The 27,908-nt window shown below is 34.8% G+C and overlaps 1 protein-coding gene across 4 annotated transcripts in view; it reads left to right on the top strand.

The window, feature by feature from the left end:
- Positions 1-21,255, top strand: part of ZNF148 (zinc finger protein 148) — a 125,261-nt gene extending 104,006 nt beyond the window's left edge. For all 4 annotated transcript variants that reach the window (XM_061193188.1, XM_061193187.1, XM_061193185.1 and 1 more), the window contains 2 exons: positions 19,039-19,157; positions 19,483-21,255. In XM_061193188.1, coding sequence (XP_061049171.1) covers positions 19,039-19,157; positions 19,483-21,081 — 1,718 coding nt within the window. In that variant the 3' untranslated portion in view covers positions 21,082-21,255. The remainder of the gene's footprint in view (positions 1-19,038; positions 19,158-19,482) is intronic.
- Positions 21,256-27,908: the final 6,653 nt, after the last annotated feature.

Raw genomic sequence — 27,908 nt, 5'->3', positions numbered from 1 at the left:
ATCATAAGGTATTTGTCTTTCTCTGACGTATTTCACTCTGGCAGGATTTCTTTTTTTTAATGGCCAAGTAATATTCCAGTGTATCTATATACCACATCTTCTTTATTTAGTAATCTGTGGTTGGGCACTTAGGTTGCTTGTCTATCTTGGCTATTGTGATTAATGCTGCAGTGAACATAGGGATGCATATATCTTTTCAAAATATAAGTGTTTTTGTTTCCTTTGGAAAGATAGCCAGAAGTGGAATTGCTGGGTCATATGGTAGTTCTGTTTTTAATTTTTTGAGGAACCTTCATACTGTTTTCCAGAGTGGCTGCACCAATTTACATTCCTACCGGCAGTGCACAGAAGTTCACTTTTCGTCACATCCTCACCAACACTTACTGTTTCTTGTCCTTTTGATAATAGCCATTCTGACAGGTGTGGGGTGATATCTCATTATTATGGTTTTGATTTGCATCTCCCTGATGATTAGTGATGTTGAATATCTTTTCATGTGCCTATTGACCATCTGTGTCTTCTTCAGAAAAAATGTCTATCAGGACTTCTGCCCATTTTTTAATCTGTTTTTTCTGTGGTTTTTTTTTTTGTTTGTTTGTTTATTTTGGGGGGGGTGTTGAGTTGTGTGAGTTCTTTGTATATTTTGGACATTAACCTCTTATCAGATAAATCTTTTGCAAATATCTTCTCCCATTCAGTAGGCGGCCTTTTCATTTTGTTGATAGTTTCCTTTGCTGTACAAAAGCTTTTTAATTTGGTGAAGTCCCATGTGGGAAATTTAACTCTTTCCATCTCTAGAATAAAACAGAAAGCTGTGCTTGAATTAGGAGCACTTTAAATTTTGAGTGGGCCCTTAATGCGTACTGGAATTTATTTCCTTAGTCTGTTCATTCTACCACTCATCTAGATGGGGTCCGTATTTCAGCCAGTGGACTAGTTCCACCTGCTGCCTGTTACTGTAATTAAAATTTTATTGGAACATAGCCATACCCATTCCTTTATGTAATGGCTGTGGCTGTTTTCTCTCTATAATAGCCGAGTCCAGTAATTGTGACAGAGGTTGTATGATCCTCAAAGTTTAAAATATTTACTGTCCGATCTTTTACAGCTTTATGCTTGCCAACCTTTTTCCCAAACAGGTATTTCTTACTTTCTCCTTTCTATGAATCTCCAACATTTCCTCCTTCCCTCTCACTTTCAGCTGATTACTTGCTTCCTGTTTCACTGAGAAAATCAAAATAATCAAAGAGAAGTTTATCCTAGTATCGTATCTGTTCATCTGTGAGTTGGAAGGTTTTGATCTTTTGGAGGAAGATGGGTTAATAGTGATTTGTTTTATTTTGCAAAGTAGCTGAGGATTTTCCAATATTTTGTATAGATAGGCGTATGGATAGTTTAAATTTTCATTATTTTTTTCATCTTAAGGGAAATACGTTTTGTTGACTTTCGACTTTCTTTCATTATTTTAAATTAGGTCATAAGTTACATACAATAAGCTTTACCAATTTTAGTGTATATACTTTTAGTGTATACATACACTATGTCTGTAAAAGTATAAACATACACATTTGTGTAACCCACCACCACAATCAAGATATAGAACAGTCTGTCACTCCCCCAAAATTTCTCTGTGTTTTTTTTTAGGTCAGCCTCTCCCCTACCCCCACCCTGTGGCAAACACTGATATATTTTTCTGATATATAGTTTTGCCTCTTGCAGAATATCATATAAATTGAATCATACGTTATGTAGCCATTTGAGTCTGGCTTCTTCCACTTATCCTAGTGCATTTGAGAGTCATTCCTGTTGTTGATGCACGAGTAATTAATTTTTTTAAGTTGTTGATCAGTATTCTGTCGTATGGGTATATCACAGTTGGTGCATCCATCCCCCAGTTGAGATGTATTTGGGTTGTTACCAGTTTTTGGTGATAATGAATAAAGCTTCCATAAACATTTGTTATAAAAATTTGTATACAGTTTTTTTCGTGAATATGTTTTCATGTTGCTTGGGAAACTACCTAGGAATGGAATTGCTAGGCCATATGGTAAGTGAATGTTTAATTTTATAAGAAACCACCAAACTGTTTTCCAAAGTGATTGTACCATTTTACATTCCCATAATGACTTTCGAGAGTTCCAGTTGATCTACATCATTGACTGTACTTACTATTGTCAGATTTCTTTATGTTAGCCATTCTAATAGCTGTGTACTAGCATCTAATTATGGTTTTAATTTGCATTTCCCTAAGGACCAAACATGTTGAGCATCTTTTCATGTGCTTATTTGCTGTCTGCAGGTATATATACAAAATTTGATGGGAGGGGTCTAAAGTGTCTCTCCAATTCTTTTGCCCATTTAAAAAAATTAGATAATTTTCTGATTGTTGAGTTTTGAGTATTCTTTATGTGTGTGTGTGTGTGTGTGTGTGTGTGTGTGTGTATCAGATATGTGATTTACAATTTTTTTCTCCCATGGACTTGTTTTTTTCACACTGATAGAAAACCATTGTTTTCTTAATAGACCTCTTGGTATTTTCCAAGATAACATTGCATTTAATTTTATTTTTATATACAATATTAACTTCATATTTCTAACTGTATTGCAAAATAAAGAGTAAAATGGTAATGAAATACTTACATTAATGTAAGTATTTTCTAAAATATGCAGAAATCCAAAAACAAAAATTTGCCAACAATATTACACTTTATTTTTCTTCCTTATATTGAGCATAAGTTTTATTATATATTTCAAAGAACAGTATGAATATTTTTTATATTCAGTAGGTCATAAAGTATTCTCACATAACATCTCTTATCTAAAAACTGGTTAAACTGTTTATTTCACATAAATCAGTGTTAGTACCAAACGGAAGCACTAAAAGAATTTAACTTACATCATATGGAAAATAAATTATCTTTGGAAAATATTTTTAGTATCTGACTTATTTTAATTATATAGAATGTAATTTATCAGATTTGTGCTTTGCTTGCAACAACTAAAGTGCTGTTACCACATTATATGTTAAATTAATGGTGCATTCTCAGTAAGCAAAGACCCTTATTCGTATTGAATAATCTGAAAGTACATAATGAAATTCATAGAGACCTGATAATATTGGAGAGAATAGGTATGTAAAAATGTAGAACTACTATTGTAAAAGTGTATAGTTGTTGGTACTAAGTATTAAATTTTAAAGCACTAAGGCAGTTTGCTTGTCACTGACCATTTTTGAGAGTAGACAGGAAATGGGGAAGAGAACATAAATATAGTCTAATTTTGAAAAGCCGGTGTCCTGGGTTTGCTGTAAAATAACCCAGACTGAAGCAAGGTGGCTTAATCCATTTGGGGATTTAGGTTATCAACCCTCACACTATTTGCTCAGAAAGAGGGTGAACCCTCTTTAAAAGAAGATAACATCATCCAGAGCCTGTAAAATTTTTTATATACAGTGTTTTGCATTCAGTCAAGAATTTACAGTGCATACCAAGTGATAGGATGGAATCACAGAAAGGCAAGAGAAAAAAAAGATAATAAAAACAATCTCTCAGGTTATCTAGATATTAGAGTTACCAGAGAAGGGCTTTACAATTTAAACTGTGACTCATATGTTTAAAATAATAATAGGGACTTCCCTGGTGGCGCAGTGGTTAAGAATCCGCCAGCCAATTCAGGGGACACGAGTTCAAGCCCTGGTCTGGAAAGATCCCACATGCCTCGGAGCAACTAAGCTCGTGTGCCACAACTACTGAAGCCCATGCGCCTACAGCCCGTGCTCCGCAACAAGAGAAACCACTGCAGTGAGAAGCCCTCTGACCTCAACAAAGAGTAGCCCCCGCTCGCCGCAACTAGAGAAAGCCTGTGCGTAGCAACGAAGACCCAATGCAGCCAAAAATAATAAATAAATAAATTAAATAAATTTATAAAATAATAATAATAATAATAGAAAAGACACAGGAAATAGAAGAAAAGGTGGAGAATTTTACCAAAGAATTGTAAGCTATAAACAAGAGGCAAATGAAAATTCTAAAACTGAAAAATACAGTAATTGATATAGAGAACATAGCACATGGGTTTAATGGAATAATAGAGGCAGTAAAAGAGATGGTTAGTGAAATGGAAGCCATCAATAGAAAATATCATGGAGATAACCTTTCTTAACTGGGATATAGAAACTGTTAGTCATAATAGAAAAAAATAATACATTGGGTTACATTAACATTAAGACCCTTTTTCCCTTAAAGACACCATTAAGAAAGTGAAAAGTAAGCCTGATAAATATGTACAGGATTCCTACTAATCTATTAAGAAAAACACAAGCTAGTAGAAAAGCGTACAGAATGTTGAACAGACACTTCACACCAGAAAAGGATACCAAGGTGATCAGAAAACATATGAAAGGGTACTCAGTTTCATTAGCCACCAGGGAAATTACTTAAGATTGCAATCTGATACCACTTGTACACACTTCAGAATGGCTAAAATGAAAAATGCAGGTGGTACAAAGTACACTAGGCCCTCTGTATCTGCAGTTCTGCACCCATGGATTCAGCCAGTCACAGATCAGAAATGCTCCATGATCTTCAGTTGATTGAATTCTGGCATCTGTGGATTTTGGTATCCAAAATCCAGGGATTCCTGGATCCAAGGGTCTCCTTGGTTACTGGATACTAAGGGATGACTGTACTTGCTAGGATGTGGAGCAATTGGAACTCGTATATTATGCTGGTGGGTACGTAAGTTGGCATATCCACTTTAGTAAACTATCTACTAAGGCTGCACATACACAAACTCTGTGATCTGTCATTTTCACTCCTAGTTTAATGCTTATGTAGTATACATATATTCACCAAAAGACATGTACCAGAATGTTAAAGCAGCATTGTTATGAATAGACCAAACTTTCCATCGAGAGTTGAATGAATAAATTGTAGTACATTCATATGATGGAATACTAGACAGCATTATAAAAGCATAACATTGAATGAAAGAAGCCAGACACAGAAGAATACATACTGTGTGACTCTATGTGAAGTTCATAAACAAGGCAAAATGAATTATTTGTTAGAAATCAATGTAGCCATTACTAATGGAAAAGGGGTAGAAGTGCTTCTGCAGTGCTCGTAACTCATAAGAGTAGTGTTCTATTTCTTGGTGGGGATGCTCATTACACAGGTCTGTTCACTTTGAGAAAATTCATCAGACTATATTTATGTTTGGTATAGTTTTGTGTAGGTATATTACATTTCAAGAAATTTGCTTTCAAAATATGGTGAGAGTACTTTCTGTGTACTTTTTTATGTGCTTTAAAATTTCCATAATAAGCAGTTAAGGCAGAACTAATCTCTGGTGTTGGGAGCATTTGTTTGCTTTTCTGTATGGCTGTTATATTCCAGTAAAAAGTTTACTTGATAATAAGAAAGGAAGAAAGAAAGGATTAGTTGAAATAAAATTTGCCAAGTGATGATAATTATTAAAACTGAGTGATGGGTACCTGAGGATCTACCTTCTTCTCTACTTTTGTGTATGTTTGAAGATATACATAATAATAATAAAGATAAACTATAGGGACAGACATCGGATAATTGTTTGCCTGGAGAATGCGGAAGGGAGTGATAGAGGGGCAGGAGGAAGGGATTATAGAGTAACAGGAAACTGTGGTTTTAGGTAAATTCATTCTTATTATCGTGGTGATGCTTTCAAAGGTGTATTCATTTGTGAAAATTCATCAAATAGTTTAAAAAAGGAAGCAAACTTAGGTTCCAGCCATTCCACTACTGTCATTTTCCTGGACATTTCCTGTCATTTCGCAACACTGACGAACACTTAGTACTTGCGAAATGAATTGATGAAAACCTGGGTGAGACTTGATGTATTATTGGTCCACAGTTTGGGATTGCTCTGAGATAAACCATGAGGTACATAATTTGGTGCTAAAAACAAAGCCACCAGGGTTCAATACTGGGCCTGGTTTATTATCACCATGACTTTGGGCAGAAGTTTCCTAGCCTTGCCAAATGGGGATAATTTACTTGACAAGAATAGAGTTGATTTAAATGTAGGGGTACCCAGCAAGTGCTTGGTACATAGTAGGTGATCTGTAAAATTTTAAGATAATGACATAAATAAGATATATATTCTAGGTTGAAATGCTATTTCACCTGCATTTTTAAGGTCACACTTTAAAAAATAGAGTGCTTGGAGCAGATCACTTCATAAATGTCCCTGGAACCTGTAGTGCTTGTTCATTCTCTTTAGCTATTTAACTGACAGCTGAATTCAGAAAAGATAGCTGCTGAAATCATCACTGATTTCACTGATTATTCAATAAATCAATCACTGAAATCACTGATTATTGAGTCAGACTACCTGAATTCTTTGCATATATGTTCTGTTATGCTCCTTGTTAAAATTAGAGCATTTACACTGTATTTCTCAAATGAGTTGTACATGAAATAAAAGTGTAGGGTGCAGTTAATATAAAAAGGCAAATCACTGTATTGTGACAGAACAGTAGAGACAGTTTTAAGGGTGGGCAAAAAGTAAAGGGCCCTGATTAGTTAGCTCTGGTTAGGAGAAGGATTTTATTGTTGAACAGAGTATGTTTTTGAGAGAACGGTCCTTCACCCTTTAATATCCTAGTTAATTTAAGAAAAAAAAAAAGGATGAAAGCTGATATGCAATTGTCCAGTCTTTTATGAAGACAAGCTGATGACGAGTTCTTTTCTTTTAAGGGATGCAATATAAGGGATTTAATATAGAGTCTATTGATTTGGTTAACACCCTTTTGTGCTTAATGTAGTCTTAACTGCTGAACTTTTGTTCTACAGCACTTTTTTTCAAGAGGTAGCTGGAAATTGGGGGTTTATATATAAAGTTCAAAAACAGATGGACTAATTTAAAATGTCTACAAGTCAGGATAATGTTAACTTAGCTCACTGCTATTTTAAATCTATTTACATTTTGAGATTCTAACTTAAATTTCTTTTTGGTGGGGATATACTGACACCCATATATCCAGCCATTTTACTAATTTTAAAAACATTTTAAAACCACATCTGTGGAAGATAGACTTGTGTGATATTCTGAATTAGTTTTTTAAATAGATAGAAAATAGTTATGCCACATTTAGATGGTGTTTACCATTAATTTATTACTTTGTCTTATATGCCTAGGTGCTGACATTGGGACATCAATTACTTAGGGTTAATATGCTTAGATGTTAGCTCCAGTTGTGTATAAGCTGACAGAAAAATGAAATGTGGAAATTGCCATAATTTAATGAAGTTCACTTATTTTCAGAATTAGGGCATTGTTGTTTTTTTGGTTTTTGTTTGTTTTGTTTTGTTTTCTTCAAATGATTCCTAGGCCAACTTTCACATCTTTAAAAATTTGAACAGAGTCTGGGATGCTGCTCTTACTAGAGGTAATTGATCATTTTCAGTGTTGTCTATCTCAAAGCAGGGGTCCAAAACCTAATCTGTGGTATCCAAGAAATAGTTCCCCACTTGTTATTTGCTGTTTCATCCTAAGGAAACCAGACCACTTAAAAAGATTACACTGTAAATGTATAATTTCACAGCTCAAAGAAAAGAAAAAGATGAAAAGAAAAGAAGCCCAGAAAAAAAATGAAAGAACTCTTTCTTCATTTACTTTTGTGGGGGGAGGTGGTGATCCCAGTGTGTTACTTTGCCAGAGTTTCTAAAGTTTAAAATGCAGGCATTGAAGTTTCTCCCTGACCTCCATGCTAAGGAAAGAAAACCACTCTATACTTATAGAACAGTGGGGTTTAAAAAATTTGCTACCCAGAAAAATTACTACTTTCATTAATTAACTTAAGGCCTTTTGGGTTTTTGCCAGTTTGATTTAACTGACATGTCTTCATGATACTGTGGCAACTTCACAGTTTTTATTTAATACCCTAATTTGTACTTCATAGGTTGTGGTTTAGTCTCAGATGATTTCCTGTAAAATATAGTTTCCTGTATAGTATATGGGTTCTTCTTAGACTGATAAATGAACTTTCTAATCTCCTATATGCCAAAGATATTCTTTTTAGTTTGTTTATTTTAAAAATTTTACTGTACCTTCATTTTATTACAGAAAGTTTCCTTGTACTACCTATTTATGGTCACACCTTACTTCCCCTACTCCCTCTCCTCCATGAGTGACCCCTGACAAACACTAATGTGTTTTCCATCTTTATAATTACGCCATTTTGAGGATGTTAGATAAATTTAATCATGCAGTAAGTGACCTTATTTCTTATATGCTCTAAAGTTTTAAGCAAATTACTGGGTGTGTGATTATGTTTCCATGTAATTATTTCAGTAATCCTCCTTGTTTCCCGTCTTTCTGAATTAATTGTCTAGCTTAAGGATATTTTCATTTGGGATATATAGCCCAGTCACTGGGTTTTAACTGTAATCAATATGTTAATATAATGATAATCATTTACCATCAACCTCTTAATTTGTATTTTTTTTAAAATTTTTATTTATTTATTAATTTATGGCTGTGTTGGGTCTTCGTTTCTGTGCGAGGGCTTTCTCTAGTTGCGGCAAGTGGGGGCCACTCTTCATCGCGGTGTGCGGTCCTCTCACTATCGCCGCCTCTCTTGTTGCGGAGCACAGGCTCCAGACGCGCAGGCTCAGTAGTTGTGGCTCACGGGCCCAGTTGCTCCGCGGCAGGTGGGATCTTCCTAGACCAGGGCTCGAACCCGTGTCCCCTGCATTGGCAGGCAGATTCTCAACCACTGTGCCACCAGGGAAGCCCCTTAATTTGTATTTTTAATAGATAATATTTATTGAGCTATTAAAATGTGCTAGGCTTTTTCTTAAGCAAAGACAGGTTACTCATACATGTTATCTCATTTAACATTTGGTTCTGATATATGTTTTATTAATATTTTCACTTTATGGATGAGAATATCAAGTCTTAAGAGTTTAAATAACATCCTCAGTGTCTCACAGTTAAGAAATGCTGAGACCAGCACTATAACCTGGCTAGTCTGGCTCGAAAACCTGTACTCTTAAGTACTTATAGTGCTTTTCATAATAATGAATGATCTTTTTTGGTTAGTGTAGTATTTATTATACTTGTGAATTTTGTCTGATCTCCCTTTTTTATGACTTATTAAAGATAGAAAATCCCTTCTATTATCAGGTATGTTTTACTAGGCCATGTGAACATTGTCACAGATACAATAATACCTAAATATTATAGTATTTCATTATATATTATTATATTAGATGTCATAATATCTAAATAATATAAATATTTTGACCTAGATTTTATGAAGACTTCATTATTAAAATAATTGCCACTTTCATTCTGATTACTAAGAACAGTAGATACCATTTCTTGAGTGTAAAGCACTTTAGATCCACTATCATGACAAAGAATTGGTTTTGGGGAGGAGTTATAGGAGAAAATGATCCTGGGGAGGAGAAAAAGCATGACAGTACTAGGAATTGAAAGACCACTTTGACTAGAGCTCAGAAAGTGAAAGGGAAGAAAGATTGTGAAGAAAGATCAGATATGAGATAAAAAGGGTAGGGGCCAGATGGTAGTGGACCCAGAGAGAGAGAGAGCGAGAGGGAGGGAGTGTGTGTGTGTGTGTGTGTGTGTGTGTGTATGTGTGTATGTGTGTGTGTGTTAATCCTAGGAACAGTAGGCTTTCAACATGATCAGATATACTTAATGTTAACAAAATCTCGCTTTGATGTAGAATTAGAAAGAGATGAGAGTGAATCCCAGAGAGACTACTGTTAGGAAGATATTAAATAGTAGTCCAGGTCAGGGGATGATAGTATCTTGAACTTGGGTGATGACAGTGGAAAGTGGAAAGAAGTGGGCAGATTTGACAGGTATTTAGTGGGTAGAATCAGTAGGTCAGTAACATGTTAACCAGTTGAATATGGAGACGGGTATATAGAAAAGCTGTGCAGGCCTCTGGCTTGCAAAACTAGATGCCATTCATACAAAGAGGGAATCTGGATAAGGACTAAGCTGTGGGTTGAAGATCACAAGTTTAGTGTGGGGTATGAGGTATTAGAGATCCCTAAGTGTCATGGAAGTAGTTATGTTCAGTAGGCAGTTTGGATGTGTGGTCTGGGGCTCAGATTAGAGAGTAATTAAAGCTATGGAAATAGGTGTTTCCCTTTTTGCCAAAGCAAAGAATATAGAAGGAGAAAAGCAGGGAGCTTAGGAGGAAGCCATGAAGAACTAAAATATTTCATGGTTGGAGGGAGGAGAGTGAGCTGGAAAGAGCATTGAGAAGGAGCAGTCAGAGAGGTTGAAAGAGTATGAATGTCATAGAAGTTAAGGGAAAAGTGAATTCAAGGAAAAAGAAAGGGATCACCTAAGTTGAATGCTGTTGAGAGGTCTAAGATAACTGAAAACATTCGGTTGTATTTGGTAACCTGAGGGTGATTTACAAGAACTGTTTTGATGAAGTAAATGCAGAAGCCAGGTTAGAATGGTTGAAAAGGAAGAAGAGGATTAGTTGAAACTACCAAAAATGAGATTAATGTATCAAGTCATAGTGAGCTAGTTTATGCATAAAGCTTATGTCCTTATCAGTTTCTTCTCTATAACTTGCCCTAATAATTACCCACATTTTAAGTAAGAATTCTTACCCGTAAACAACTCAGTGTGTGCAGTGTCAGAGTTACCAGGGAGAAACACTGCAGTGGGGGAAAAGTGTGGTCTCATTGATAACCGTTAGAATTGAAACTCCAGGCTCCTTGGGTATTGGAAAATTATCATTAGTGGAACACCTTGAAATTGTTTCTTCTTCACCATGTTATTGCTTTCCTAAATTGTAAACAGTATTTACAAAATCCTTGGTATTTTTCATGTAAGCCTTTCCTGTTCATCTTAAAATCACTCAAGTGCTGTATAGATTGTCTTCCTTTTCCAGTAGAGGGGCTCTGGTCCTTAAGGGGAAAAACAATAACGGGATTTTCTCCTAAAGAAATTTCACTTAAGTGTTTTTATGTTTCTTAAGGAAATATATATCAACTTTTATTTTCATTTCCATTCAAGAGACATACCAAAGTACCAAAGTTGGGAACAAGATACAGAGCACGTTATCACCGTTACTTTTAACATAATATTTGAGAATAGTAGCCAGCAAAAGTAGGAAAAATATTATAGGTTAAAAATAACTGTATTATTGTAAACTTGGAAAACCCGTGAGAGTCAACTGAAAATGACTAAAAACCAGCAAATTCATTAAAATTGCAGAAAACCATATACTTTGTATGTGTACACACAGAGTAGAAGATTTAATGGAAGTAAACACCCTTTTTATAATATCAGCAACAAAAAATGTGGAAAATTCCATATTAGGAAATTATGAAAACACTACTGAGGACACAAAACAAAACAACCCCACCCCCACTTTTTTCAGTGAGAAGAGTTAACATCATAAAGCACATAAAGTGTATCAATTTTCCATAAGTTAACATAAACATTTCAGGCAACTCTCCCTTCCCCCCACCACAGATATTAGACAAGCTAATTCAGAAATCATTTGGAAAGTGGACAAACAAGACAAACCAGAGAAAAACAAAAGAAGAACAGTGAGGGGGATTAGTCCTACCAAATGATGAAGTATATTATAAAGTCCTAATAACTAAAACTTGTTGGTTCTGGCTTATGAATAGTCCCATAGAACAGAATAGAAGGTCTAGAAATAGACCCATGGAACTTATTAGTGTATGATTGTGATAAAAAATGTGATCAAGAAAAGATGAACCTTGCAGTAAATGATGTTGGAAAAACTGGATAGCCATCTGGAAAGACAGAGTTTTATCCATCACATTCTACCTCAGGATGAACTCCAAATGTATGTGATTTAATGTAAAAGATGAAGCTACATACGTGTCATTAAAAATATGGACAGATTGGAACAGGAATGTTCTTTCTAAATAACACTCAAAATTTAATATCCATAAAATAAATGATTGATAAATTCATCTATGTAAAAATTAAAACCCCTAGTAGCCAAACAACTCCACCCCCACTATTTAAAAACAAAACAAAACAAAACTGGAACTCATACAGACAAATGACCAGTCTCTTTAATAAAGCTCTTATAAATCATCAAGAAAAAGATCAGTAACCTGGTTTAAAAAAAAAAAAAATAGGTGAAAGATAGGTGCAGACAGTTCTTAGAAAATGACATGTAAGATGGTCAACATCATACTGAAATATTGTTTTTTCACATATTAGATTTGTAGTCATCAGGAAGTTTAACAACATAGTAGTATATGGCAAGGTTATAGGGAAACAGTCACTCATACATGGCTGGTGGGGTGCATATTAATATCTCCTGTGGAGACCAATTTTGGCAGTGTATTTCAAAATCACAAATATATTTATTATTTGACCGGGAATTCTGTTTTTGAGAATTTATCCTACAGATGTACCTGCAAATTTTGTATTGACAGGGTATCTCTTACAGCACTATTTATAACAGGAAATGTTTGGAAATAATAGGGGATTGGTTAAATAAATTGTATGTCTATCCATCAGTGAACGGTATCAGCTGTCAGAACAAATGAGCTAGCTCTTTTTCTACTGATAAGATCTCCAAATTACTGAATTAAAAAAAAAGATGCAGAACACAATAAAATACGCTATCTTCATGTAAGAAAGAGGGAAAAATTACAAAAAGAATATGTACTTATTTTTGCTTATGCCTGTGTCAAGAAACTCTGGAAAGAAACAGACCCAAATAAATGTAGTTACCTATGGAGGGGCAAAGATAAGAGGAAGACTTTTTCCTGTATACTTCTCTATATTGTTTTGATTTTTGGGGGGGAATCATTTAAGTATGTGATCTAATCCATAAACAAACAAGGATCCTTAAATGGCAAAACTTAAAAAGTTTTATTCTGGAATGGCTAGTTAAAAAGGGAGAGAGAGAAGAAGGGGAAAAAATGGGAGAGGGAGAACAAGATGCAAAGAAAGATGGTAGAGTAAAAAAGGGAAATAAATTCTAAAGCAGAACAAAAGACAAAGGATTAGAAATAAGGATAACAAAAGTGGGTAATCAAAAAATAAATGACTACGGAAGATGAATTTGTGTTTACATTCATTTCTGGCTGACTTAGCCGTCATAATTGTTCTATTTAGGGGGCCGTGAAAGTGTTTTGTTTTAAGCAACAAAGGAACATTTTTACAAATTGCTTTTAAGGCATTAATGTTTGTTAAAGTAAATTTCTTAATGTTGCTTCTGGTTAAATAAGCTTTTAATTCCTGATCTTCTAATATGTAGCAAATAATTTAAGCACGATTTTTCTCCATTTAATTTATTTATTTATTATTTTTAATTTATTTATTTTAAATATCAGTCTCCTTTTTATTTATATTTATTTTTGTCTGTATTGGGTCTTCGTTTCTGTGCAAGGGCTTTCTCCAGTTGCGGCGAGCGGGGGCCACTCTTCATCGCGGTGCGCGGGCCTCTCACTATGGTGGCCTCTCCCGTTGAGGAGCACAGGCTCCAGACGCGCAGGCTCAGTAGTTGTGGCTCACGGGCTTAGTTGCTCCGCGGCATGTGGGATCTTCCCAGACCAGGGCTCGAACCCATGTCCCCTGCATTGGCAGGCAGATTCTTAACCACTGCGCCACCAGGGAAGCCCCATTTAATTTATTTTAAATTTAATTGCTAGCTCCTTGTGGGAAGAAATCATTTCTCATTCACTTTGCATGGTGTCAGTTGTGTTATCATGCAGTATTAAAGTTGCAACTTTATTGAGATGTAATTGACAATATCAAAAAATCCACCCCTTTAAAGTGTACAATTCAATAGTTTATGGTATATTCACAGAGTTGCACAGCTGTCACCACAGTCTAATTTTTAGAATAACTTTCACCAATCTAAAATCCCGTACCCCTTCCTCCCAGCACTAGGCAATCTTTACTCTCCTTTCTGTCTCTATGGATTTTCCTGTTCTGGACATTTCTTATGAATGAAATCATACAGTAGGTGGTCTTTTTTGTCTAGTTCCTTTCACTTAGCATAATGTTTTAAAGGTTCATTCATGTTGTAGCGTGTACTTCTATTACTTTTCATAACTAAATAATATTCCATTTATGAATATACCATATTTCATTCATTAGTTCAGGGACATTTGGGTTGTTTTTACTTTTTGGCTATTATGAATAATGCTGTTAGGCATATTTGTTTTTGTGTGGAAATAATGTTTTCAGTACTCTTGGGTATATGCTTTGGAGTGGAATTGCCGAGTCATATGGTAACTCTTATGTTTAGCATTTTAAGGATCTGCAAAATTGTTTTCCAAAGCAGCTGTACCATTTTACAATCCTACCACCCAAGTATGAGGGTTCCAGTTTCTCTGCATCCATGCTAACCCTTGTTACTGTCCTTTCTGTTTTAACTGTCCTATTGGGTGTGAAGTGGTATCTCGTGATACTGATTTGCATTTTCCTAATGAGTAGTGATGTTGAGCATCTTTTCATGTACTTATTGGCTATTTGTATATATTCTTTGGAGAAATGTTCATTCAGATCCATTACCTGTTATTAAATTAGTTTATTTGTCTTTTTATTGTTGAGTTGTAAGAGTTTTTTTTAACATACTGGATATACATCCCTTATCAGACATATGATTTGCAAATATTTTTTCCCATTCCATGGATTGTCTTTTCACCTTTTTTAAAAAAAAAAAACTGTAACTTGAAGTTTATCATTTAATCATTTTCAAGCATACAATGTAGTGTAGTGAAGTACATTTATAACATTGTGTAACAAAATTGTACACAAACAAAAACCTGTAGCCATTAAGCAGTAACTCCCCTTTTCTTCCTCTGCCAGTCCCTGGTAACCTTTATTCTACTTTCTATCCCTGTGAATTTGCCTACTCTAGGTATTTCATATAAATGGAATCACGAAGTATTTGTCCTTTTTGTGCCTGGTTTCTTTCACTTAGCATAATTTATTCAAGGTTCATCCATGTTGTATCATGTATCAGAATTTCATTCCTTTTTATGGCTGAAAAATATTCCATTGTCTGTATATATCACATTTTGTTTATCCAGTCAACACTTGGGTTGCTTCCATATTTTGGTTGTTGTGAATAATGCTGCTGTGAGCATTGGTATACAAGTCTCTGAGTGAATCCCTGTTTGCAGTTCTTTAGGGTATATACCTAGGAGTAGAACAGTTGGCTTGTATGGTAATTCTAAGTTTAACATTTTGAGGAATTGCCAAACTATTTCTCACAGCAGCTACTACAGCATTTTGTCTTTTTACTTTCTTGATAGTGTCCTTTGAAGCACAAAAGTTTTTAATTTTGATGAGGTATATTTTATTTATTTTTTGTTTGTTTGCTTGTGCTTTTGGTGTTGTAGCTAAGAAATCATTGCCTAATCCAAAGTTAAGATTTATTCCTATATTTTCTTCCAAGAGTTTTACAGTTTTAGTTCCCACATTTAGGCCTATGATCCATTTTGAGTTAATTTTTGTATACAGTGTGAGGTTGGGGTCCAACCCCATTCTTTTGCATATGGGTATCAAATTGTCCCAGTGTCATTGTTGAAAAGACTGTTTTTTCCCCACTGAAGTCAGTCGACTATAAATGTAAAGGTTTGTTTCTAGACTCTCAATTCTATTCCTCGATATGTATGTCTATCCTTATGCCATTACCACACTATCTTACTACTGTAGCTTGATTGTGTAAGTTTTGAAGTTTGGAAGTCTGAGTCTTCCTACTTAGTTCTTCTTTTTCAAGATTGCTTTAGCTGTTATGGATCCCTTGCATTTCTATATAAATTTTAGGATCAGGTTGTCAGCTTCTGCTTTGACCAATGTGGGGTGTATTATCATTTTTAACATTAAAGTCTTCCAGTTCATGAATATCATGTAGAATTAATTGAATTCTAAAAAGTTCACTAATTTTCTCTTTTATCCTCTCTCACTTTTGAAGAATGACTTTAACTTCTGATCTTAATGAGCTCTATCATATACAGTCTTTATTTCAAAATATGCACCTATTCTTAAACTTCTTTTTAAAATAATACTTGTACTCTCCTTCCCTTTTCATCCTAGTTCTTCTGGGATCTTGTTATTTTGATTATTCACCATAATATTCCATTTTAGTTCAGTTTCCCACCCTTACCAATTCTTAATCTCGAATGGATTGCCTCCTATTACTTCTCACCTCCTTTTTCTCATTTCTTTCACTTTCAAACTTCCTAAATAAGTGGTCTTCTCTTCCAGCTTTTGTTGCTTCATTAGTTATCCACTTACTAACCCCTTGGACAAGTATCTTAATTTTTCTGGACTTTCTTTTTTGAAAAAATAAGTAAATTGGTCGAGATTAGTTGTGTTAGGTCTCCATTCTAGCCTTTGAACCCTGGAGTCCTTACTCAGATTCCCTGTGTACAGAAGGGGAGCTGTTCTGTCCTGAATTTTGGGTGGCAACCTTAGAGCCATTTGCCATACCAGGATGATCCTTTGGGGGCCTCTGTGGAGCCCCCAAGAGCACAGTTTGAAGCCATTTCAAAGTCCCTTTGGCCCTAAAATTTGATAACTCCATAGCAATTACAGAAGTTGCAATTCTTGAAAGTTTCAAATAATTTGTTGCCAAATTAAATTGTCTTTTTAGGTACCAGTTCTCCAGTATATTTTATAGTATCTAAACCCTTAGTTGCTTTGTTATTCCTCACTAAATTTTCTTTCCTTGGCTTTAATCTCATACACACAATCCCTTAAAGGGCTACTCAGCTTAGAGTCTAACACAAGAAGCTTTCCCAAATCATACCAGCTCATAATAACGTTTTTTCCAATTATAATCCATTGTAATAATCCTTTATGCCATTCATGTGGCCCTTAAAAGTTGCCCAAAGTATTTTGAGCTACGTAAAGATAATTTAGGCCCAGATTCTGACCTAAAGAAATGTAATTTAGTTAAAAGAATAGAGTTGTACAAAATAATTATTGGAATGAAAGTAATGAGTGCCATTGGAGAGGTACAGCTGAAGGTCTGTGGAAAGTTAAAGAAGATAAAGATGCCTTTCCTCTAGGGGAATGGGGCAAAGTATCCCAGAGGAGACGGGTTGGGCCTTGAGGGGAGTGTAGTACCTGAACACACAGAGGTGGACTGAGGGAGCTGCGTGAATCAAGGCAGAAGTAGGAAAGCATGAGATGGTAGGTTCTTGGATTTGGCTGGAGGAAAATGTTAAGAAGATAACTAGTGGGTTATAAAGTTATAGAGGTAAACCAGAGCTGGATATAGTTCTGTTGTTTCTTTCTTGTTTTCCCAATTATGTCATAAACTCTTTGAGGACAAGTAACATGTCTTATACTTTTATGGGTAGAAGAGAAGCATTCAGTAAAGTTTTGTTGACTGATGAAAGGTAGAAACAGTGGTTTCCCAAACAAGCATTATTTAAGATAACTTCTTGTCACACCCTTCTATTTACTTAGGCTGTGGCTTTATCAATAAAAGCTATTTTAGATCTTCTTAGTAATGATTCATTAAAGCTGAGAAGTCCTTATGTGATTTAAAAAAAAAAAAACTGGGGGTGGTGTGGGGGTCGTGTGCCCAGTTAACAGCCCTCAATTTAATTCGCTCCCGAAAGGACATGAGAAACACTGGTTTGAGTTGAGGAAAAGAGAATCAGTATAAACAAACATTACTTTTAAAACTTAGTCTCTAATTTAAGCTCTTCTTATGTTTTATTTTATTATTTATTTTTAAATGGGTATTTTTAGGAGGCCCCATTCTTTTTTTAATTAATTAATTAATTAATATATATATATATATATATATATTTTTTTTTAAAGAAACTCTAACAAGAGCCACTGTAAATAACAGTTGTGGCTCTAAAGGCTGCTAGACTGTTCTAGGGAAGGGAGGCCTTGTTAAAGAGAGACTTTTTTTTTTTTTTTTTTTTTTAATTTATTTTTGCTGTGTTGGGTCTTCGTTTCTGTGCGAGGGCTTTCTCTAGTTGTGGCAAGTGGGGGCCACTCTTCATCGCGGTGCGCGGGCCTCTCACTGTCGCGGCCTCTCTTGTTGCGGAGCACAGGCTCCAGACGCGCAGGCTCAGTAGTTGTGGCTCACGGGCCCAGTTGCTCCGCGGCATGTGGGATCTTCCCAGACCAGGGCTCGAACCCGTGTCCCCTGCATTGACAGGCAGATTCTCAACCACTGTGCCACCAGGGAAGCCCTATATATATTTTTTTATGGCTGTGATGGGTCTTCATTTCTGTGCGAGGGCTTTCTCTAGTTGTGGCAAGCGGGGGCCACTCTTCATCGCGGTGCGCAGTCCTCTCACTGTCGTGGCCTCTCTTGTTGCGGAGCACAGGCTGCAGACGCGCAGGCTCAGTAGTTGTGGCTCACGGGCCCAGTTGCTCCACGGCATGTGGGATCTTCCCAGACCAGGGCTCGAACCCGTGTCCCCTGCATTGGCAGGCAGATTCTCAACCACTGCGCCACCAGGGAAGCCCTCTTCTTATGTTTTAATAAATTAGATTTAAAAAATATTTTCCTAGGATTCAGATTTCCTTTAACCACAAATATCTTTGAAAAGACATGAAGAATTAAAAAGGTATACCCAAGAATTGTGTTGGACTATGTATGGGTAACATTTTGTTTTTTCAAAAAATTTTCTGAAATACTTCTTGTATGATTGAGAAAAGGATTAGAAACATCAGCCACTCTACTGAAACCCTGTTCATATTACTGTTAAGGTCCTGGTAATAATACCGGTCTCTATGGAAGGAGTATATTATGTACACATTACAGTAAAAGGGAAATTGAGTATGCCTGCTTTCAACCTTTTCTTTCCAATGGCGTGTACCAATCTCTTTCATTTTTACTGAGCAAGATATTCTTGACAAATTAAACTGGAAGATATGTTTAGTATAAGCGAGACTTTTGTCATTTAAAAAGAACAAAGTATGGCAACGTTCAAAAGCCATTTATTTAGAGGTTCTTGTGGTAAAGTAATTCATTATTTTACAGTATTTGTTTTGTTTTAAACTTTCTGTATCATGTGCTAGGTGAAAAACCATTTCGCTGTGATGAATGTGGTATGAGATTCATTCAAAAATACCATATGGAAAGGCATAAGAGAACTCATAGTGGAGAAAAACCCTACCAGTGTGAATACTGTTTACAGGTAAGATGTGGTTTGAATTTTTTTAAAAAATCACTTTACTGTGGTATGAGTGACATTGAAACTCTTCTATCTGAAATTAAATTATAAAACAATTCTAATAAGTTAAATTAGACAATGTTACTACTAAAACTATTTGAAGAACTTCCTAACTGCTGTTGATTCAATTTGTAATATACAGTTGGCTCAGCAAATTAGTTTGGAGTTGCTCATATTATTATACTTATATCTATCTTTATATTAATTCCGTTTTTTTCTTTTCTTTTCTTGGTTGACCAAAATACAAACTAAAACAAAAAAACTCACTTCCGAACTTTGAATTCGACAGTATTTTTCCAGAACAGATCGTGTACTGAAACATAAACGTATGTGCCATGAAAATCATGACAAAAAACTAAACAGATGTGCCATCAAAGGTGGCCTTCTGACATCCGAGGAAGATTCTGGCTTTTCTACATCACCAAAAGATAACTCACTGCCAAAAAAGAAAAGGCAGAAAACTGAGAAAAAATCATCTGGGATGGACAAAGAGAGTTCTTTGGACAAATCTGACCTGAAGAAAGACAAAAATGATTACTTGCCTCTTTACTCTTCAAGTACTAAAGTAAAAGATGAGTATATGGTAGCAGAGTATGCTGTTGAAATGCCGCATTCTTCAGTTGGGGGATCGCATTTAGAAGATGCATCAGGAGAAATACATCCACCTAAGTTGGTTCTCAAAAAAATTAATAGTAAGAGAAGTCTGAAACAGCCATTGGAGCAAAATCAAACAATTTCACCTTTATCCACATATGAAGAGAGCAAAGTTTCAAAGTATGCTTTTGAACTTGTGGACAAACAAGCTTTACTGGACTCAGAAGGCAATGCTGACATTGACCAGGTTGACAATTTGCAAGAGGGGCCTAGTAAACCTGTGCACAGTAGCACTAATTATGATGATGCCATGCAGTTTTTGAAGAAGAAGCGATATCTTCAGGCAGCAAGTAACAATAGTAGGGAGTATGCGCTGAATGTGGGTACCATAGCTTCTCAGCCTTCTGTAACACAGGCAGCTGTGGCAAGTGTCATTGATGAGAGTACCACAGCATCCATATTAGATTCACAGGCACTGAATGTGGAGATAAAGAGTAATCATGACAAAAATGTTATTCCAGATGAGGTACTGCAGACTCTGCTGGATCATTATTCTCATAAAGCTAATGGACAACATGAGATATCATTCAGTGTTGCGGACACTGAGGTGACTTCTAGCATATCAATAAATTCTTCCGAAGTACCTGAGGTTACCCAGTCGGAGAATGTTGGATCAAGCTCCCAAGCATCCTCATCAGATAAAGCCAACATGTTGCAGGAATACTCAAAGTTTCTGCAGCAGGCTTTGGACAGAACTAGCCAAAATGATGCCTATTTGAATAGCCCAAGCCTTAACTTTGTGACCGATAACCAGACCCTTCCAAATCAGCCAGCATTCTCTTCCATAGACAAGCAAGTCTATGCAGCCATGCCCATCAATAGCTTTCGATCAGGAATGAATTCTCCACTAAGAACAACTCCAGATAAGTCCCACTTTGGACTAATAGTTGGTGATTCACAGCACTCATTTCCCTTTTCAGGTGATGAGACAAACCATGCTTCTGCCACATCAACACAGGACTTTTTGGATCAAGTGACTTCTCAGAAGAAAGCTGAGGCTCAGCCTGTCCACCAAGCTTACCAAATGAGCTCTTTTGAACAACCCTTCCGTGCTCCATATCATGGATCCAGAGCTGGAATAGCTACTCAGTTTAGCACTGCCAATGGACAGGTGAACCTTCGGGGACCAGGGACAAGTGCTGAATTTCCAGAATTTCCCTTGGTGAATGTAAATGATAATAGAGCTGGGATGACATCCTCACCTGATGCCACAACTGGCCAGACTTTTGGCTAAAAAAAATGTGTAAATAATACTGGCACTTTAGAACAGATTAATCAAGAGTGGGGTTACTCTGTGAAAAATGGAGTGCTGTACAGATTTAAGAGCAATGCGTTAAAACAAGTTAAGCTGATATGAATAGCAAGATAATCCAATAACTGCATTTTGTTTGGTTAGTCAGCATTCTTTGAACTGCCTTACATGTTGTCACCTTTATAGACGCAATGCATTACTTGTTTTAGATCAGAAACTTGCTATTCCACCTACACCAAGTTTAAAAGGAAAAAAAAGACTTTCGCACAATTGTTTCCTAACTGATAATATTGTACATTTTTAGGAGATTAGTAATTGTGTGAAATTTACTCATACTGTTTCTAAGTTTTTCAGCATAGTCATGGCACTTCAGCAGGGAATCTGAGTATACTTTATAGACAGAGTGAACTTAAAAGTTTAAATGTCAAGAGATTATGGCTTAAAAATTCAGTGTGCCCTATAGGGGGAAAAAAGGAAACCACCTTTTAAAAAGAATGATATGCCATATACCCTTGATTTTCATTTTGCATTATATTGACATGTTTTTTTTTTTTTTGAGAAAAAAGTAATAAAAATCTGATAGTCTAAGACTCCACTATTTAAAAGCCTAATTACTTTAAAAATATGCATACTTTCAAAACTTTTACCAAAATACATAACTGTTGAAGCATTCACTTCTCTATGGAAGTATGCATATTGGTGTCAGTTTCTTTGTACAGTTGTACCTAGATATTTTTTATGATTTTTCATGTGCAAGTATCAAGGTTTTGAAGTTTTAGTAAAAAGATATTCTGTAGATTACATTCCCAAGAACATAATGCTTATACAAAATGTATATTCCACATTTTAAAGCTTAATTGTATTTTACTTTACATATACACTTCAGTTAACATAGAGCACTTAGAATCTATTTGGTATTTTTGATTTCTCAAAGTAAAAAAAAAAATTTAGATTTTTAGGTTTGATATGGTTGTGTCATAATCATCTCATAATTGAAAATTTTAATTTTTGGCAATAAAAGGAAATTGGATATCTTTGGAACTGTAAAACCTGGTTTAATCCTTCTCTTTCTAGAATCTTGATAGATTGGATAATTAAACAGTATCCAGAGAAACTAAAGAAATGGGCATTTTAATTGCTTATTTTATCTTGAGTTACTTTTTAATGAACACTGCTCATTACAATTTTACAAACCAAGAGTGTTTACTAATTCTAGTAACTACAGTTTCTTTTTCAGCTAGATGAGTGATCGGAAACTTTTTGTTGCATTTCAAAATCTAAATAAACTACAGACTTTATCCTTAATCCACGAATGTTTTTTTTTTTAATTCTTTGTCTTAAAATAATACAGCATGGTACAATAAATAGTGCTTTTATATATATACATATTATATATATACTTTTCTAAAGAATGATGGTTTGAGTTACACATTGGACAGTTTTAATTTTTGGAAAGTAACATTAGTTATATTGATTTTATTATCCTGTTTAATTTCTTCCACCTTTTTGGTTTTTTATTTTAAATTTCCACCATCTTTGTCACAATGCACACGTACTGATATAGCACCAGTGATGATCTAAAATTAAAACCCTTGGAAGATGCAACTTTATTGTTAATTTCCATTTTAACTTTTGTATTGGCCTTATAGATCTGCAGTCTTTGTTTCAGTATAGAATGTTATACATTTAAATTATTTTTTTCTTTTATTTAATGTTATCCCAAGACTGTTCTCATAAAGAAAGGGAACAAAGAAATACCTACCCTTAACATTTTTTGCATTTATTTTGAATATATGGTGTTTTTATGATAAGGAATATAAATTATGTTTAATATGGGTTTCCTCTACACTTTGGTTATTAAACTTTGCTTGAAATATTCTCCCATTTGACAGCTTTCTTTGCTGCCAAATTTTTCAAGAATTTTAGACTTCTTTGAAGTAGATATTGAAGTTCTGCCATTATTGACTCTTAAGAATGGTGTGTCTTGCGTTGCACATTACAACCTCAAGAAGGCTTCATTCAGGCGAGATGTTAACAATGGAACTGTGCTCTCCCTAGGTATAGGCATTTTTGTTTTTCTCATACTACTATTGGATGATGGTAGGCATTTATTTTGTTTTTTTGTTTTTGTTTTGAGCCTGGTTAGAATTTCTGTTCTGTTGAGAACTTGGTACAGAAAAAGGTTTTTTGTTTGTGTTAACATCACCAGCACAGTTTTTAGAATGTGGCTCTACTGCTGAGCAGTAAGCTAAGGAGGGAAGGCCTTTGAAAGTGGCAGTCATGCAAGCAGTTCAGGTGTTGAATTCCTGTGTTCACCACATTTCTTTACATCTACATAATGGCAGACTTTTCTACCACATTATAAGCATATTTTGAGATAAATGATACTTTGGCATAATTTACTGACTTACCACTTTTTAAGTATAGTCATTGCTCTCTTACTGTGAAATTCTACATGCCTACCAGAGTTACCTTGTATTATCATCATATGATAAACATCTCAGCAGTTTGGGTTTCCCCACTTTGGTTCAGAAAGTTACTTAATTTCTATCTGGGCATTAATAGAGAAAGCAAGTAGCCTTTTGTGCTGCTTTAAATCAATATTGAGGATATCCTTTTGCAATTTTTTTTTCATTTCTCTTGGTGAGCAAATTGTTCTATGAAAACATACTCTTAACACCCTTAAACTTGGCAGTGTGAGTGAGGTGTGCTTTCTTAGGACCTGTTCTCATGTTTGAAGATTGGAAACAGATCACATTAGATGAAGTAATATCTCTTGAACATCTTCTAAAAGCGTGTTTTTTTTTTAAAACTTATTGCACACATATTTCATTTGGTTCAGAATATTTGAAGTGGCTTTTAAACTTTTTGGATCTACTTGCAGATTTTCTAGTTGATACCATAGAAATACATCCTAATTTTAGCTCTGGCTGAGTGAGGACTGTCCATGGTCGGGTAATTTTTCTCGTTTTGAGAGGCAAAAGAGGCCTTGTGCTCAGGGTAGGCTTTCATTTCCACAGGCCAGAGAAACTTGCAAAGTGCCAGCTAGGTTAGATCTTTTGCCACTTCTTTCATTTTATTAATTTGGGTTTTTAAAGGGCTGTTTAAAAAAAAAAAAAAAGCCGGGAAACTTAAAAGTAGGCATTACTGTAAAACTACATTTCTTAGACTTAGAACATTTTAAACTAGAACTCGTTTTTTCACAGTATATTTACTTGAAGAAGCACTATTATAATCAATGAGAAACTTTTTGACTCTGCAATTTAATTTAAACATTTTCCGTTTCAAATTGCTTTATTTCAGGGAAATAATTTTCCAGTTGTTTTTGCTATATTCTGCAAATAAAAAAACGTATGTTTCCTTTTTCACTTAAACTTTGGTAGGAAACAAACTAAAGCAGACAAACATTTCTTGTTGTGTTTGTTGCTTTCTTTAATCCAATGGATAAAAAAGTAAAACCCTGTAAACATTATTTTATTTTTTTATGCAATACCATGCTGTAAATATGGTTCATCAAATAAGGATGTACCTATGATTGAATCTTTAATTCTGCACAGTTAGAGTTTATATATAAACGTGTCTTGACAATCAAGGACTTTTATGTGAGTCTTCCTTTATGATGGTTATTAATGTTATGCATTCCATTTGTTTTGAAGTGAGTACCAATGTGCTAATTTGTATTGTCTGAAAGTATGTAATGTTTTTACAGCTTGTTTTTAAGAATCTGTAAATATGTACAAACAAATCACAGTACTGCTTTATGTTAGAAGGCATATGATGTTGTACTGTATGTAAGCAATAATACATAGCAGTGCTAACTTTACAAGTAGCATCAGGAAAGTTCTAAAAACATTTCAGAGTTATTAATTATCTTTATTTCATTTAATAATGATTATCTTTAATCAGTTTTTATAAGCAAATTCCATTGTTCCTCCTATTGGAACGTAACACTGTTTACACAGCATAATTGAAGTTGCAGGGGAGACAGGCTAAATCTGCCTTCGTCTGTACTCACTTTCACTAAGCATTGAATGGCCTTACCACTCTTCTGCAAGATGGAGGAAGACTGCAAAACTTAGTGCCCATCACACTGAAGGAAGGGGGTGTGTTTTTTTGCCTGCTTCTGTACTGCTACCTAACTTTGTGGTTTGCTTTGGATTTTAATATTTGTTTCTGTTTTAGATTCAAGCCCATAAGTTTTGAGGTGACTTCAGCTCCATTGTGAAATAGTTCTCTTCATATTTCATAGCTACATTTCAATAATTCTAAACTTTCTACTTTGATTTTTAGATACTTATTTTTCAACCTTGATTTCTCAGCTGATCAGATGAATTTATTCAACTTCAATACAAAGAAAGACAAACCTATTGTAGTTTGATTTGAGTAGATATTATACTGTACAGAACAGCTAACTATTTGAACACACACATCACTGCTTTAGAAATAAAACCGCCAATTTATAAATGTATATGACCTACATTTTATAGGAAAAAATGTTTTTAAATGCTAGTCATTTATATAATGTGCTTTGAAGGATTTGCTAGTCCACTTCTGTCACTTTTTAGTACACTGGTATCTTTTATATGTAATGTATGCTTTTTATTATTGTAGCAGAGCATTTCAGTAGAAAGAATTTTGCAACAATATGGGGGAAATTTTTCATTGTTGGATTTGAATTATACTGGATTTTATCTGTGTAGTCTTACTTGTCTTTATTTTAATGCTGTCTGGAAGGGAACTTGGTATCCAAATAAAGCAGGTAACCTCATTTTACTTCAAGGGCATACTGTGTAGTGCTGAATTTAATCTGGAAATCTGATGATTTTGAAAAGAAAAACAAGTTTATAAAAATTGTACAGAAGAAATTAAATGTAATGGAAATCCTGATGGTGGAGCACGTTGAATTTTCTGATATATAGTGTTATTTTCCTGGGATCCCCTATGCCTTCTTTGTATTTCAACTAATAAAGGAAAAACCTTGTCATTGAAACTGGTAGGATAATAGGATATTCTGAATATACAGTGTTACTTTTCCTATCCCATTTTCTGACCCTTTCTCAATCACTGTAAATTTTATTTTCTATTTCCTATTGATAATTAAACATGTACATAATATAGACACTGTTGTATAGAATTGAATGAATTGGGTTGCTATGCTTGAGTGGGTAACTAAGTGGAAATATGGATACTGGGAATTCATAAAATGCCAGAACAAATTTGTAGGAAAAAGGGGAGCATCATGTATGTCCTGAAAGGTCATAGCCGATGTTTCTTCAGCCCTCTGGGAAATCAGTGTGAAAGAACTACAAACTCAGTATCTGACACAAGTGGGTCTTTCCTTCCCCACCTCCCCTTCAAATATATGAGCACTAAATTTCAAAGTCTACTCAGGTGAAAATTGCTTTGCAATGAAACTTATCACATTGAAATTTTCACTGTCAAATGAAAAGATGTTTGTGATATTTTTAAATACAAACTTTCACATTGGTAGTCAGCAGCCTGGCAATTGAAATTCAGTAAGTCAATATATTTTAAAATACATTTTACCCTCCAAACAGAATTGTTTTTAAACAATTGGGAGGATTTTTTGTTGTTGTTTAAATGTGTTTTTTATTGTCATTGTAAAAATAAAATTTTGCTTGACCCCATATTATGCTGAATGAATTGCTGAGCCTTTATAATACAATGAAAGTTTGTTTCATGCATAATCATGGAACACAGAAATGTTCTTTAAACTGACCTATTCATTTAGAGGTTTAATGAGTTTCACAGCTTCTGGCATTATTGTCATGTAGTTAACCTTGCCATTTGGAGTTTATAATACCATTTTATGTATTATGATACTAAAGGAAGTTGTTTTTGTTTTATTTTTAATTGAATTATTAGATAATTTATATTTGCAAATTCTGCATTTTAAATGTGGACACTGGCTGTTTGAAAAATAAAATCAGAATACAGTTTTATGAATAATTTCCTAGCTGAATTTTTCACAATATTCTGAACCAAATAACTAATGGAAAATATTTTAAAACTGTGGAAAGATCAATATTAAAAAGGGAAAAAGGATGTCTATATGGAATGAACAGTTTGTTACACAAATTGGGTAACAGCAGGGCCTTTACTGTAGCTTTGTGCAGAACATTATTTATTAAGCAGTTCTAAAATACAGGAGTCAAGTGTTACTCACCCAGTATTTTAGACTTGAGACAAACTTAACATAGAGCCAAGAATAAGGGCAGAAGAACATACATGATTTTTTTTCTTTGTAGATAAGATTCAATTATCATCATACATGGGAATTTTTTTTTTTTTTTCCCGTTAATGAAGATTTGTTTTCATCCATTTACCTCCTTGCCAGTCCCCCCTCCCTATTTTGTGACCAGTGGGACACATTGTAAGAAAGCTGTCTGCAGCTAGGGGTGCAGTTTGGGTCCTTGGGACAAATAGAAACTAACTGGCTTTTGCAAAGATTAATCCTAGGACCCTGACTTTATTAGCATGGTGCTTTAACCAATTATACATAATAATACCACCTATAGTCTACTAACCCATTTTCTAGATCACACTTGTTCTTGAATGATTAGGAATGGTAGGGAGAGGGGTGGTGAGATACTCTACATGATAGTTCTCCCACCTTCTGAAGATTACAGAAAAAATTGAAGTCATTTGAATTAATGTTACATTATTGAGTCTTACTTGACAATTTATGCACAAAGGGAGTATGAAGATTTTGATGATTATATGTTTGGACGGAATTAAAATTTTTTTTTCAGAGTGCTGGCAATTTTTCCCTCCACTTTGATGAAACT

This window comes from Eubalaena glacialis, chromosome 6 (assembly GCF_028564815.1).
Source record: "Eubalaena glacialis isolate mEubGla1 chromosome 6, mEubGla1.1.hap2.+ XY, whole genome shotgun sequence".
Classification (NCBI taxonomy): Eukaryota; Metazoa; Chordata; class Mammalia; order Artiodactyla; family Balaenidae; genus Eubalaena; species Eubalaena glacialis.
This window is presented reverse-complemented; position numbering and strand designations above follow the sequence as displayed.